The sequence below is a fragment of the Pelophylax lessonae genome (genome assembly GCF_965119305.1).
Source record: "Pelophylax lessonae genome assembly, chromosome: 11".
In the NCBI taxonomy this organism is placed as follows: Eukaryota; Metazoa; Chordata; class Amphibia; order Anura; family Ranidae; genus Pelophylax; species Pelophylax lessonae.
In genome coordinates this window covers 37,727,092-37,742,490 of record NC_138778.1, presented here as the reverse complement: position 1 = coordinate 37,742,490, position 15,399 = coordinate 37,727,092, and the positions used below count along the sequence as shown (strand labels likewise).

The window sequence follows — 15,399 nt, the reverse complement described above, 5'->3', positions numbered from 1 at the left end:
TTAGACTTCTGTTTTATGGTTAGCTTTGCAATGTTCTATATTTTTCTTTTTAACATTCATTTGTAGTGTCGTGTTCCAAAATACAAAGCAAATTTAAAATAATTATATTTTAGGGCCCATTGACACTTCACACAGGTGTCAAAGCATGCATTGTACAGATGTGTATAGTTTTTGTATGCATCAGTAGAAAAGTAATTCACACCGCTTCAACAGCAGCGTTCAGCAGAAAAGAAAAAAGGTATGCACGCTTGTAAATCTTTGTCTTATGTTTACTTGCGTACATGGACCCTATTGGCCACCCGCCTCTACTCATAGCCAAAATGTATTGATCAATAATTTGTGCCCTGGTGGTGCTGCCACCGTTAATTGCACACTACTACTGAATAGTACCCCATCATTGGTATCGGTGGGAGGAATAGTACCCCATCATTGGTATCGGTGGGAGGAATAGTACCCCATCATTGGTGTCGGTGGGAGGAATAGTAGCCCATCATTGGTGTCGGTGGGAGGAATAGTAGCCCATCATTGGTGTCGGTGGGAGGAATAGTAGCCCATCATTTGTGTCGGTGGGAGGAATAGGGCCCCATCCTTGGTGTCGGTGGGAGGAATAGTAGCCCATCATTGGTGTCGGTGGGAGGAATAGTACCCCATCATTGGTATCGTTGGGAGGAATAGTACCCCATCATTGGTATCAGTGGGAGGAATAGTAGCCCATCATTGGTGTCGGTGGGAGGAATAGTAGCCCATCATTTGTGTCGGTGGGAGGAATAGGGCCCCATCCTTGGTGTCGGTGGTAGGATTAGTAGCCCATCATTGGTTTTGGTGGGAGGATTAGTACCCCTATCATTGGTGTCGGTGGGAGGATTAGTACCCCTATCATTGGTGTCGGTGGGAGGAATAGTACCCCATCATTGGTGTCGGTGGGAGGAATAGTAGCTCATCATTGGTGTCGGTGGGAGGAATAGTAGCTCATCATTGGTGTCGGTGGGAGGAATAGTACCCCATCATTTGGTGTCGGTGGGAGGAATAGTAGCCCATCATTTGGGAGGAATAGTGCCCGAAGGGCCAGATAAAGGCCAGCAAAGGGCCACAGTTTGGAGACAACTACTATAGAGTGTAATTTCTGTGATAGTTCTGAGTGTTTTGGGGCTGCTGGCATCGCATTCAAGATGGTGGTGCGCAGCAGTCTCAGGGATTTGGATGCCAACACAAGGGAGGCTTTTACAGTTAAATAACTTCCCATAAAATTGTAAGTGTATGGATCATTTACGAAAAAAAAAAAAAAAACACAAAACCTCTTGCATAAAATACATGTTTCAGTGTTTGTTCAGCTGGAAGGCTGAATGGAGGAAAAAAGAAACGGTTTCCCCCATTCACATAATCTAGGTGGATGGGTAAATTTACTGCTGCGCTGTTGTATTCTGACAGTGGGGAGACTCCCTTGCTGTCAGAATACACAAATCAAGCTATTGCCTGCAGTGCAGATCGAGCGGCCTTTATCTGACCGTGCGGCTAAACGGAAGTGAATCGATAGATTGAGTTTTTTGTTCAACTGCAGTGGCCACACATGGATCAAAATTCAGATGGTCCCTGCTGAACAAGCCGAACTATCCATCTATGGCCACCTTTTTAAAGAGTAAAGCCCCGTACACATGTAGCGATTGTCGGCCGTAAATATTCGGCCGCCGAACGATCGGCCGATTGTCGGCTTGTTAGTATGATGCTTCCGACAACCGACAGCGACTTTTCGGCCGAACAGAATCTGTTGTGCAGGCATTAAAAATTTTTTTGGCCAACACCAGAACGGCCGATTGTTCGCCAGTCAGTACAGAATTCGGCCGACAAGTAGCAGATTAGCAAGACTGGGCATGCTCAGAGAAGAAAAAAGACATGGAAAGTTAACCATCACATGACATCATTTCTGCAGTCGGCTGTTGTTGGCCGACAAAATTCGTGTGCAGTCTGCAAAAGTTTTCAGCCGACAGGACAGCACCGGACAAAAGACGGCCGATCGTTCGGCCGACATTCGGGACGTGTGTACGGGGCTTTACTCCACTTTTGTTGAGAAAAAAAATTTCCCCTTTGGGTGATCTTTTACGGTACATTACAAGGATTTTAACAAACGTTATTGCAGATTCCTACCTTTTTTTTATTATTCTGAAGAAATAGCTATTTGTCTGTAGTTTTATAATTCTTCATGAGCTGCTGCACCTGCAGGGCTCGAATGAGGAAAGTTGCAGGGTCTACATTCCTTTTAAACGTGATTTGTCCTTGGGAGTATCGCACCAAGAATGACATGTTTGTTGCAGGGCATGCCAAAAATCTGTATCTTAGTGCAGACTTCTGGGAAAATCAGTGAGCCAATCACACAAGCAGGAAATGACAATTCTGGGGAGGCGTTCTGTGTACAGAATGCCTCCAGGTAGCCATATTGCATTGCGTTTTACAGACAATTACAGAGCTGCAGCACGAAAAGGAAAGGTAATTCTTAATAACATTCAATTACAATATGACTTGTGTTGCAATTGTATATGCTAAAAAATTTTTGTTTTGTTCTAATTTTTTTTTTTATGAAAGTGGACTAATGCCTCGTACACACGCAACGATTATCGGCCGACCGATCGTCCGACTTTTGTCCAGAGTGGTGTTTTGTTGGTTGGAATGTGCCTAGACTGCACACGAATTTTCTCGGCCAACAAAAATCTACTTCAGAAGTGATGTCATGTGCTGGTTTACTTTCCGCGTGTTTTTTCTTCTCTGAGCATGCCCAGTCTTGCTCATCAGATTTTTGTCTGCCGAAATCTGTACTGACTGACGGAAAATCGGCCATTGCGTTGACGGCCAACAAAAAATTTTATAACATGCACACCAGATTTTATTCGGCCGAAAAGTCGGAGTCGGTTGTCGGAAGCATCATACTAACAAGCCGAAAAACAGCTGATCGGACGTTGGCCGAAAATTTCCGGCCAATAATCGATGCGTGTGTACGAGACATAACCCATAACCCATTTACACAGCGAAGATCTCCTTTCCACAAAAAGATGCTAATTAGCCACAGCTTTATTTTAGCACACTGAAATCCATGCTAAAGCAGAGATAGCCCAAGTAGTTAAATGTCTCAGTACATTTATTCGCCTATGTAGCCCTGGCCTCGGGTCATTTGGGCTGAATGCTAATCCGATGCTACAAGCAGCCAGCAGCCCACATATAAAGACTCGATGAATTATTTCAGAAACGGTTACAGTTTGTTCAGACTAACTCCTGTCTCTTACTTGCAGTGATCGGGAAGGTTCTTAGTGCTGTGGGCAGTGCACAGCTTCTGATGTCACAGAAATTCCAGCAGTTCCGTGGCCTGTGTGAGCAAAATCTGGTAAGAGATCCAAGAACGGGAAGAATTTTATTCTGTATCTAAGTAACGTGCATCCTTTACATATATTGCAGCGCTTTCATTTTTTTTAGCATCTACTAAGTGATGTATTCGTCCTAAAAAAAAGTTCTGGTTTTAGACCTGCATCCATTTTAAAGCTGAACTCCAGGCAAACCACTAAATACAGTATATGGAAACAGTTTTACCTTTTGAACAATTTTGTATTTATGTACATCCACCTCTGCGATTCATACAGCTCTGCCGCACAGCACAGCCCTGTCTGGCCGAGCAGAAGACCTGTTTTTTTTTTTTTTTTTTTTTTTTTTTTTTTTAACTCTTCTGCAGTTCACTACAAGTCTTGTGCCTCCCCCAGCCTGGCACTGAACGGCGATGGTAGAAGAGCTCTGTCACTTTGCTTTCTCCTTCTGTCAATATTCTCCTTGTCAGCACATGAGCTGATTGGTTTCTTGTGCCACTCCTCTCTCTATCTGAGCTTGCTGTACAGGGACTGAAAAAGGCCTGTAATTGGGTAAAATTTAGACATTTGCACTAGTGCAAAAAAAAAAATATTGTGATAATTTGTGTAATATACACCTAAAATATCTTCCCTTGTCAACCCTTAAAATTCCCTTGTAATCAGTGTTGCCAACCGCCAGTGTTTTTTACTGGCAGCCAGTAAAAAACTGACCTTTTTCTCCTGCCAGTAAATGCCAGTGACAGGAAAAGTTTGCCAGTAAAGAAATATGGCTGCGACGGTCCACTTTTAACTGCACATGCACAGTTTCAGTCCAGAGCCAGCAAAGACCATCCAACTGCCTGCTATAGTGTGTTCAGGTGGCATCGGCGGGGGGGCGTGTCTTGTGGAGGCGGTGCCTGAGCGTGTTGTGTGATGTCATGGTGCAGGAGAGCCAAGCTGGAAGCGGGACTGTCAGTGCTGTTCGGACTTTAGTGGACTGAAGGGACCACCTGGCATGGGAAGAGATTGTCACTCTGACTCAGGAGGGGACGTGTCATGTTGGGGAGGTGTCACCCTCCTCTGTACTGCTGCACACTGCTGTCAGTGTCACTGTGAGAGTTAATTTCGTGATTTCGTGTATGTGTTCCTGCCCATCCTAATTTCTTGCCCTCCTGAGTCCTGTCCCTGAGCTACCTACTTATTAACCACTTAAGCCCCGGAGGATTTGGCTGCTAAAAGACCAGGGGTTTTTTTGCGATTTTTTTTTTTTTTTTTTTTTTTTTTTTTTTTTTTTTTTTTTTTTTACTGCGTGACTTTGACGGACAATTGCGCGGTCGTGCGACGCTGTACCTAAACGAATTTCACGTCCTTTTTTTCCCACAAACAGAGCTTTCTTTTGGTGGTATTTGATCACCTGTGCGATTTTTTGATCATGCGCTATAAACAAAAAAAGAGCGTAATTTTTGCAAAAATAACAATATTTTTCACATTTTTTTATATGAAATTCCCCCCCAAAAAATGTAAAAATCAAAATTTTTTAACATTTTCGGCCAAATTGTTTTACGCTACATATGTTTGGTAAAAAAAATCGCAAAAAGCGTATTTTGATTGGTTTGCGCAAAAGTTATCGCGTTTACTAACAAAGGGAAAGATTTTTGTCATTTTTGGAGTTTTTTTTTTTTTTAATGGCGGCGATCTGCGATTTTTTTTTTTTTTTGCGGTACTGCGACATTGCGGCGGACAGATCGGACCCTTGACTGACATTTTTGACACTTTTGGGGGTACCAGTGACATTACTGCAGTAATCAGTGCTATACATATGCACTGTTACTGCAAAAATGACACTGGCAGGGAAGGGGTTAACTTTATTGGACAGGGAGGGGTTAAGTGTGTCCTAGGGGCGTGTTTCTAACTGTGCAGGGACATTGCTATTGGTGTAAAAACAAAGATCAACAGTTCTACATAGTAGAACTGTCTGATCTTAATTTTTACACCAGGGAGAATGACGGGCGGCTTGTTTACATAAGCCGATCCGCCTTTCTCCCTTCACAGGAGCGATCGTAGTGTGACTGGCGGACATCGAGTCCGCCGGACACACGCACTGACTTGTCTGTGAACGAGCCGTGGCGGGCGCGCGCCCGCCCGCAATAGGCTCGCAAGTCAGTGACAGGCGAGTGACGTATCCATACGTCACTCTGCCTGGCCGGGGCTGACCGCCGCAGTACATAGTCGTGCGGCGGTCGGCAACCGGTTAAAGGCAAAAAAAAATAAAATTTTTTTTTTTTTCGATAAAGTATCTACCTTAAATCATATTGCTAATTGCATATTGTACTTGTTTGCAGCCTAAATACTGAAATTTGCACTTAAAACTAGAATTTTGTAACTTTTGGAATTGCCAGTAAAAACTTGGCTTTGCTAGTAAATTTTGAGCGTCATGTCAGTAAATTTCAATCTGGTAGGTTGGCAACTCTGCTTGTAATCCATGAAATGATTTTGTTTTAAAGAAATACATTTCCCAAGACATCACCATTGGGTGTTGTGTTTCTGCTGGTCTTTGCTCCACGTTTAGTGGGAAGGGTTGGCAGGCTCTTCTATACTTTATAGCACCCTGCCCTAGGTCTTCCTTTAAGAACCGAGAGTTAAAAAAAAAAAAAATTATATATAATATATATATATATTATATATATATATTATATATATATTATTTATATATATATATATATATATATATATATATATATATATATATATATATATATATATATATATATATATATTATGCATTCCCAGCATCCCTTTTTTATGTGCATGCTCCTCCCTGCTGGCCACTGGGCGCTTCAAACTTTTGCTGTGGAATCAGTTGATTAGTTGCTTGATCAAGCAACTGATCATCCCATTGCACAGCTATGGTCTGCACCACCCAGGGAGCTTGCATGTTTCAAGGAATGGTGAGGAGTGTTCATTTAAAATGCTTGGAAAAAAAAAAGATCTCTATCAGACAGAGCTAATAGCTGTGAGAGAAGGGCCAACGTCACTACAAATCAGGAGGAGAGCGGATTAATAATGATCAAAGCCGTTCAGACAGGTAATGAAGGTGAGCTCAAGATAGCCAGTGCAGCTTCAGGCTAAGTTCACATGTAGGCGTTTTGGGGCGTTTTTGGGGAGTTTTTATGCTCTAGGATCAGCTCAAAAAATGCCCAACAAGACAAATCCTATTCATTTCAATGGCCCCTGTTCACATCTGAGCGTTTTGACGTTTTAAGCAAAACGCCCAACGCTCAAAAAAGTACATGAGCTTCTTTTTGGGCAGATTACAGGCGTTTTTATTTTTTTCCATTGGTCACTAGTCAACCTAAAAACGCCCATAAAAACGCCTAAAAAAACACCTGTAAATAGCAAGGCCAAGATGTGAACGTAGCCTCAAAGAGTACTGTTTTGAAGATGCATGTTTGCAGAGAATTGAGAGCAAGGCTACGTTCACATGTGGGCGTAGCAGATCGCGGGCAGAATCACCGCGATTCTGCCCGCTATCCGGAAATCATTGCAAATCGCGGGACGCCTATGCGTTGCCTGTGATTTGCAATGGCACCCCAAACGCTGTGTGATTTTTCCGCAATTTCCGCCTGCCGAATCGCGGTAACATCACGCAAACAAAATCGCTGGACGCATAACGCCCAAAAAAGGTAGAAGAGCTTCTTTGGGGGCGTCATGCGTCCCGCGATTTTGTTTGCGCGATGTTACCGCGATTCGGCAGGCGGAAATCGCGGCAACATCGCACAATGTTTGGGGTGCCATTGCAAATCACGGGCAACGCATAGGCGTCCCGCGATATGCAATGATTTCCGGATCGCGGGCAGAATCACGGTGATTCTGCCCGCGATCTGCTACGCCCACATGTGAACGTAGCCTAATCTATTTCAACACAGGAGAGGGGATTACTTACAAGTGTGGGCAAACTGGTTATCGGCTTCAATAATGAATAGAGTTGCATTACATGTTTCTTTTTATACCTGCCTTAAGTTCAAATTTAAAGTTTCACCTTTTATTTACGTGAGCTCCATAGACCTTTTCTAGGTGGAGTTGTACAAAAACCTGAAATTCTTTTGGATGGTTTTAAGTTTTTCGATTCTTTTGGAACCAAGTCTGATACAAACTAGTGATTGATTTTCCATCTTGCCAGTAAGATTTTGAAACTAAATTTCATATTTCCATTTGCTTTTTGTCATAAGTAGTGATGGGATAAAATCCAGACTGCTTGATTTTGGTTTAAAAGATGGCTGAAAGTCGCTGGAACCATCAGAAGGATAAGCTTTGAGCTGCTATGGGTGGCAGTAAGATTATGGGATTTGTATGAGGCTGTGGATGAAGTTCCGGGAGAAAAGCTTATAGTCACTTAGAGGCTTTACATTTTTAATAGATGAGTATTATGTGGATCAGGGCTATGAGATTTTTTGCATGGACAGCGGACGTGCTGGTTATGTTTGAGGAAGTTATGGCTTTTATATTGTTTTATGGACTGGAGGAGGAAGGAGGCCACAAGTCCGGGAGTTGCAGTTGTCCAGTGAAGTTGCTTTCATTCTTACTTTGCTGTGGAGGCTGGTGGTAGAATATACCTGTTTGTTTCCTTGTAGTAAAAGTATTGCTTTAAAGAGGTTGTAAACTCGTTTGAGTTTTTTTTTTTTTTTTTTTTTACACCCTGCAAAAGAAAGACATAATGAGCTAGTATGCATCGCATATTAGCTCATTATGCAATACTTACCTCAGAACGAGCCCCCGCCGTGCCGCTCACTCACCTCTATGACGGGCGACATGTCTAGTCGCCCGTCTTCCGGGATCGCGGCATCCGGCCATCTGATTGGCCGGAGCCGCGGTGACGTCACTCCCGCGCACGCGCGCTAGAGCCGACAGTCACGGCACGGGGCTCTGAAGGAACGGCACGATCGGCCGTTCCTTCAGAGCACATGCGCCAGTGACGTCACTGGCGACATGTAAGGTAAATATCTCCTAAACGGTACATGTTTAGGAGATATTTACAGTACCTATAGGTAAGCCTTATCATAGACTTAACTATAGGTACAAGTTGTAGAGGAGGGTTTACTTCCACTTTAACATGGTAAACGGGTCACATACACTACCACCCATTCCCCAGAATTCATGGGGGATTTATTAAAACCGGAGAGTAAAATAATCTGGTGCAGCTCTGCATAGAAACCAATCGGCTTTCAGGTTTTCTTGTCAAAGCTTAATTGAATAGGCTGAAGTTAGAATCTGGCGCAGCTGTGCATTGTGGCCAATCCACCTCTTGGTGCTTCATTTTAGTAAATCAACCCAAAGGAGTAGGGGTATCAAACTCCATTTTCCTTGCAGGCCAAATCAGCATTATGGTTGCCCTCAAATGGCCGGTTGTGTCTGTAAGACTAAATTTATCAGGAGCTTTTTTTTCCACAGAGAACCAGGAACTCAACCACGTCACCAGCAAAACCGCATCCAATGGTGGGTGTGGCCAAATTGCACGAACAGTGGGAGGATCCTTCAGAGACAATACATGTCAGGAGTGCCTTTATGTATGAAGTTCAGGAATGTACTATGTATAGAGTGCAGTTTCAGTGGTGCCCTATGCACAAATTGAGGAGGTCAAGCGAGCTCTGTTTGAGTGCAGGGTTTAGGGTAGCCCAATGCACAGTATGCAGAGTGCAGGGGTGCAGTGTGTACAGAGTGCAGGGTTTAGGGGAGCCCAATGCACAGTATGAAGAGTGCAGGGGTGCAGTGTGTACAGAGTGCAGGGTTTAGGGGAGCCCAATGCACAGTATGAAGAGTGCAGGGGTGCAGTGTGTACAGAGTGCAGGGTTTAGGGGAGCCCAATGCACAGCATGCAGAGCGCAGGGGTGCACTGTGTACAGAGTGCAGGGTTGAGGAGTGCGCTACATTTAGAGTGCAGGCTTCAGGGGTGTGCTATGCACAGCGTTGAGGGTTCAGCTTTTTTTTTTTTTCCCACGTAATGTTATTAAAGCTGTAGGTGCAAGGGCCACATGAAATGGCCTGGCGGGCCGCATTCGGCCCATGGCCTTGTGTTTGACACATGTGCCATAGAGTGTTGTGAATACTTTGGAATTTGTTTTGCGGTGTTGCAACACATGGTGAAACTTGCAACAGATTTGTGTATGTGTTGTTGCCCCCATTCTAGCGTATGTAAAGGCTAAACTAATACATTTTATTTTCTGTGGTTCCTTTTGGTCTGTTAAATATACCATTGAGACTGATATATATATATGTATGTATGTATGTATGTATGTGTGTGTGTGTGTATATAGTGTGTGTATATGTATGTGTGATTTTATATATATATATATATATATATATATATATATATATATATATATATATATATATATATATATATATATATATATATATATATATAATGTGTGTGTTCTATATTAGATCAGTGCAATAAAAAGAAATTGGCGGTTTATCCATCCAGAAATGTTGGGAGCTGATGACTTCCTGTGCTCTTTTCCTCTGGACTGTTCCTTTCTATCTCAATGGACTACAAAACACCTCCCCTTGCATTGGAGAAGAGAAGGAGGTGGTATGTAATAATCGTAGAAGAAAACTTTTTTTGCTCCTGGGACTTTAAAGAGTTGTGCCAAAATAATTAACTACGTAGTAAGAAAATATACATCTTGATCCATATAAAGTTTAAAATACAACAAAGTATACACTACATATGTCATAAAAACAAGCACAATACACATACACTACTGAAAGTAAAAGCATAGCAAGTGGTAGATGGTGCAAAGCTAGAGTAAACAGAAGATCCAAGGTGACAGTGGATGGTAATGGCACAGAGGGACACACTAAAGCAAGGACAGCATTGGCAGGCAGGCAGAGGCAATCAGAGGGCAGCTCCTGGGAGATGAAGGAATCTGTTAAATCCAAGAAAACAAAAACAAGGAGCGCCACTCTAAGTACAGTATGCAGTAAAAGACCTTAGTTTTATTAGTAAAATTGGCAACTTAGTGTTGATGTTTACTACGGTGTAAGTTGGCAATTGTACTAATAAACTATTGTCTTTTACTGTACTACACTTAGAGTGGCGCTCCTTGTTTTTGTGTTCTTGGATTAATACTGAAAGTAACATATGCAGTATACATTTGAGTAGAAGCACTGAAGAAATTAGTGTAACTTTGCTGTCCCCTCAAAATAACTCAACACAAACATGACATGCATAGCCACTCCATCACCTTTACCCTCAGCTTCTTTAGCAAGGCAGTGGTCTTCTTGGAGGTGTGTTTCCAATGCAAGTTTCCAATGCACTGATCTGTACACCTACATGAATCGGCCATCTTCACCCACACGGGATGCACAGGTGCTCCAGGGCAGACCCATGCTGGCAATGCACAGGTGCTCCAGGGCAGACCCATGCTGGCAATGCACAGGTGCTCCAGGGCAGACCCATGCTGGCAATGCACAGGTGCTCCAGGGCAGACCCATGCTGGCAATGCACAGGTGCTCCAGGGCAGACCCATGCTGGCAATGCACAGGTGCTCCAGGCAGACCCATGCTGGCAATGCACAGGTGCTCCAGGCAGACCCATGCTGGCAATGCACAGGTGATCCAGGCAGACCCATCCTGGCAATGCACAGGTGCTCCAGGCAGACCCATGCTGGCAATGCACAGGTGCTCCAGGCAATGCACAGATGCTCCAGGCAGACCCATGCTGGCAATGCACAGGTGCTCCAGGGCAGACCCATGCTAGCAATGCACAGGTGCTCCAGGCAATGCACAGATGCTCCAGGGCAGACCCATGCTGGCAATGCACAGGTGCTCCAGGCAGACCCATGCTGGCAATGCATAGGTGCTCCAGGCAGACCCATGCTGGCAATGCACAGGTGCTCCAGGCAATGCACAGGTCCTCCAGGCAGACCCATGCTGGCAATGCACAGGTGCTCCAGGCAATGCACAGATGCTCCAGGCAGACCCATGCTGGCAATGCACAGGTGCTCCAGGCAATGCACAGATGCTCCAGGCAGACCCATGCTGGCAATGCATAGGTGCTCCAGGCAGACCCATGCTGGCAATGCACAGGTGCTCCAGGCAATGCACAGGTGCTCCAGGCAGACCCATGCTGGCAATGCACAGGTGCTCCAGGCAGACCCATGCTGGCAATGCACAGGTGCTCCAGGCAGACCCATGCTGGCAATGCACAGGTGCTCCAGGTAATGCACAGATGCTCCAGGCAGACCCATGCTGGCAATGCACAGGTGCTCCAGGCAATGCACAGATGCTCCAGGCAGACCCATGCTGGCAATGCACAGGTGCTCCAGGCAGACCCATGCTGGCAATCTGTTCAAAATCAATGACAAGTGGCCGGCTGCACAGACCTGCATCCTGGAGTGTACATTGGGTCTGATTCACAGAACAGAATGCAGTCTCTCTGTGTCCTGATCCATGTATCAGACCCGCATGGGTTGTTAGGCCTGTGTGAAGGCCTTAGTGTGTAAATGTATGGTTTTAGAAGTTCTAATATACAAACACCTGTTATAGCTTGCTTAGAGAAAAAAACAAAAGAAAACTAATGTAGTCACTACAACTAAAGGACTGGTAAGCTGCAAGAAGTTGCATTTGTTTTTTTGGTTTAGATAGGTTTTACAAAAACATCAGCTCCAATACTACTATCCCAAACCATTTAGAAAAGCTTCACACATCCCCGCAGATCATATCTCTGTAGGCAGCATCATTGCTGAACAGCAGAATTTTCTGTCTTACCGGACAGCCTGTCTTTTACCCGTAACATTTGCAGTTCAGAAGAGGATTCAAAATCTTTTGATTTGCATTACACTCAATTTATGAAAATCATGTATTTACTTAGCTTAGAAGAAGTACAATACTGTCTGACGCATTGAAATTCAAACCTGATATAGCAAGTCATAGGACTGAAAACAATAGGGTTGATTTACTAAAGGCAAAAAAATACTTTACTAAGGAATTTTCCCTTAGCTTAGCGAATGCTATAAAAATTCACTTAGCAAAAAAATACCCTCTCGCATGCAAGGAAAATTAAACAAAAAAAAAAAAAAATAATAATAATAATTTGCTTGGACATGATTGAGTGATTAAAAGTCTGCAGGAAAATTCTCTTGCCTATTTGCCTTTAGTAAAGCAACCTTAAAAAGTAGGCATAAACCAATATATTAGCCGCTGAAAATTATGATCCAAAAATAGGATTAATCAGCGTTTTGGTGATAGAAAAAAAACCCAAAATATATATAGTACAGATCAAAAGTTTGGACACACCTTCTCATTCAAAGAGTTTTCTTTATTTTCATGACTATGAAAATTGTAGATTTACACTGAAGGCATCAAAACTATGAATTAACACATGTGGAATTATATACACAACAAAAAAGTGTGAAACAACTAAAATTATGTCATATTCTAGGTTCTTCAAAGTAGCCACCTTTTTGCTTTGATTACTGCTTTGCACACGCTTGGCATTCTCTTGATGAGCTTCAAGAGGTAGTCACCTAAAATGGTCTTCCAACAGTCTTGAAGGAGTTCCCAGAGATGCTTAGCACTTGTTGGCCCTTTTGCCTTCACTCTGCGGTCCAGCTAACCCCAAACCATCTGGATTGGGTTCAGGTCCGGTGACTGTGGAGGCCAGGTCATCTGGCGCAGCACCCCATCACTCTCCTCCTTGGTCAAATAGCCCTTACACAGCCTGGAGGTGTGTTTGGGGTCATTGTCCTGTTGAAAAATAAATGATGGTCCAACTAAACGCAAACCGGATGGAATAGCATGCCGCTTCAAGATGCTTTGGTAGCCATGCTGGTTCAGTATACCTTCAATTTTGAATAAATCCCCAACAGTGTCACCAGCAAAGCACCCCCACACCATCACACCTCCTCCTCCATGCTCCACGGTGGGAACCAGGCATGTAGAGTCCATCCGTTCACCTTTTCTGCGTCGCACAAAGACACGGTGGTTGGAACCAAAGATCTCAAATTTGGACTCATCAGACCAAAGCACAGATTTCCACTGGTCTAATGTCCATTCCTTTAGCCCAAACAAGTCTCTTCTGCTTGTTGCCTTTCTTTAGCAGTGGTTTCCTTGCAGATATTCTACCATGAAGGCCTGATTCACACCGTCTCCTCTTAACAGTTGTTCTAGAGATGTGTTGGCTGCTAGAACTCCGTGTGCCATTGACCTGGTCTCTAATCTGAGCTGCTGTTAACCTGCGATTTCTGAGGCTGGTGCCTCGGATGAACTTATCCTCCGCAGCAGAGGTGACTCTTGGTCTTCCTTTCCTGGGGCGGTCCACATGTGAGCCAGTTTCTTAGTAGGGCTTGATGGTTTTTGTGACTGCACTTGGGGACACTTTCAAAGTTTTCCCAATTTTTCGGACTGACTGACCTTCATTTCTTAAAGTAATGATGGCCACTCGTTTTCCTGTACTTAGCTGCTTTTTTCTTGCCATAATACAAATTCTAACAGTCTATTCAGTAGGACTATCAGCTGTGTATCCACCTGACTTCTGCACAACACAACTCCCAACCCCATTTATAAGGCAAGAAATCACACTTATTAAACCTGACAGGGCACACCTGTGAAGTGAAAACCATTTCAGGTGACTACCTCTTGAAGTGTGACTCTACAATTTTCATAGTCATGAAAATAAAGAAAACTCTTTGAATGAGAGGGTGTGTCCAAACTTTTGGTCTGTACTGTGTGTGTGTGTATATGTATGTGTGTGTATGTGTGTGTGTGTGTGTATATATATATATATATATATATATATATATATATATATATATATATATATATATATATATATATATATATATATATATATATATATATATATATATATATATATATAAAGATGTGGCAATATAAGAATTCTAAGACTTCACCCCAAAAAGCTCACATTTTAGGGGCCATTGTATGCAACGCAATGGCTGTCAAGACCTGTGCTGATTGCATGGGTCATGTACAGTGCACAGAAGTAGAGGAGCTCGTGTTGTTCTGCTTAATGGCCTGTCACGGTGAATACTTCCATTCCTCACAAACGCATCCACGTGATCTTCCAATGTATTTATGTATGAGCTTCTAATCCCCTTAGAGCACATTTTTCTATTACAAGCCTGCATTTCCAGGGAGGAAGAAGAGTTCTACAAGCAATCATTCCTAAAACACATTTTTCTTTCTAATGGGTTGCTGTTGTTGCCGTGTAATGAAGTATAACAAGTATGCAGTCCACTAGGCCATCTGTCACCAGCGTCCTACAGAAGGAATTCCTCAACTACATGCCGGGAAAACTGTCATAAACGTGGGCCATGCATGTGATGAAAAAAAATGCAGTTAACAAACTGTAGCGTCTGTAACATGCTAGAAGTCCCTGTTTTGCACATCTTTGCAAATTTATGCATGTTGGCCGATGCACCATACATGACAAGAGGATTCCGACTATCACACCTGTGTGTTTCTCTTCTGTGGGTCTTGGAACCTAGCCTAAGTCCGACTTGGCGCTGCCCTTTTGCAACCCAGTCCCAACAGGCTGTTTTGTACTGAAGTGGATCGATGGATCAACTGCAGTACAATTAGTCTGCCCATAGATAGATCAAATCTCAGCTCCTCAGTTGGGACCCGCTAAGATTCGATCCATCTATGGCCAGGTTTAGAGAGATTTCCACTCTGCTGCTGACACTGTGACGACAGTTTTAGCAGACAGGAAATAAGGGAAGATATGCATCAGGGATACAGACACCTGGAAGAAGGGAGGGGTAGCTTTGGTGGAAGAGTGGGGCTGTCCAATTGCAAAAGGAGTTTTTGGCCAGGGTATCTGGATTTTAGACTGGCAGCTTCGCTATACCAAAGGCTTTCCACTGTTTCCTTGGTTTGTAACTGAAGAGGGTTTGAGGTTGAAGTGCCACACTGAAAAGTCATTGTCCAGATAGTCTTCTCTCATTTTGAAATACATCTATCATAAAGCCAACGCGTTTTATAGGACAGAGAACACCTTCTTCAGGACCTAGCGCCATCTATTGGTCCTAATGCAGTTTTTTTCTGATTCTAT

At 43.5% G+C, this 15,399-nt stretch overlaps 1 protein-coding gene across 1 annotated transcript in view; it reads left to right on the top strand.

Annotated features, from left to right (window-relative positions):
- Positions 1–15,399, top strand: part of DLGAP4 (DLG associated protein 4) — a 329,035-nt gene that overhangs the window by 294,858 nt on the left and 18,778 nt on the right. Inside the window, exon 10 of the mRNA XM_082272050.1 lies at positions 3,279–3,370. Within this exon, the coding sequence (XP_082128176.1) occupies positions 3,279–3,370 (92 nt within the window). The remainder of the gene's footprint in view (positions 1–3,278; positions 3,371–15,399) is intronic.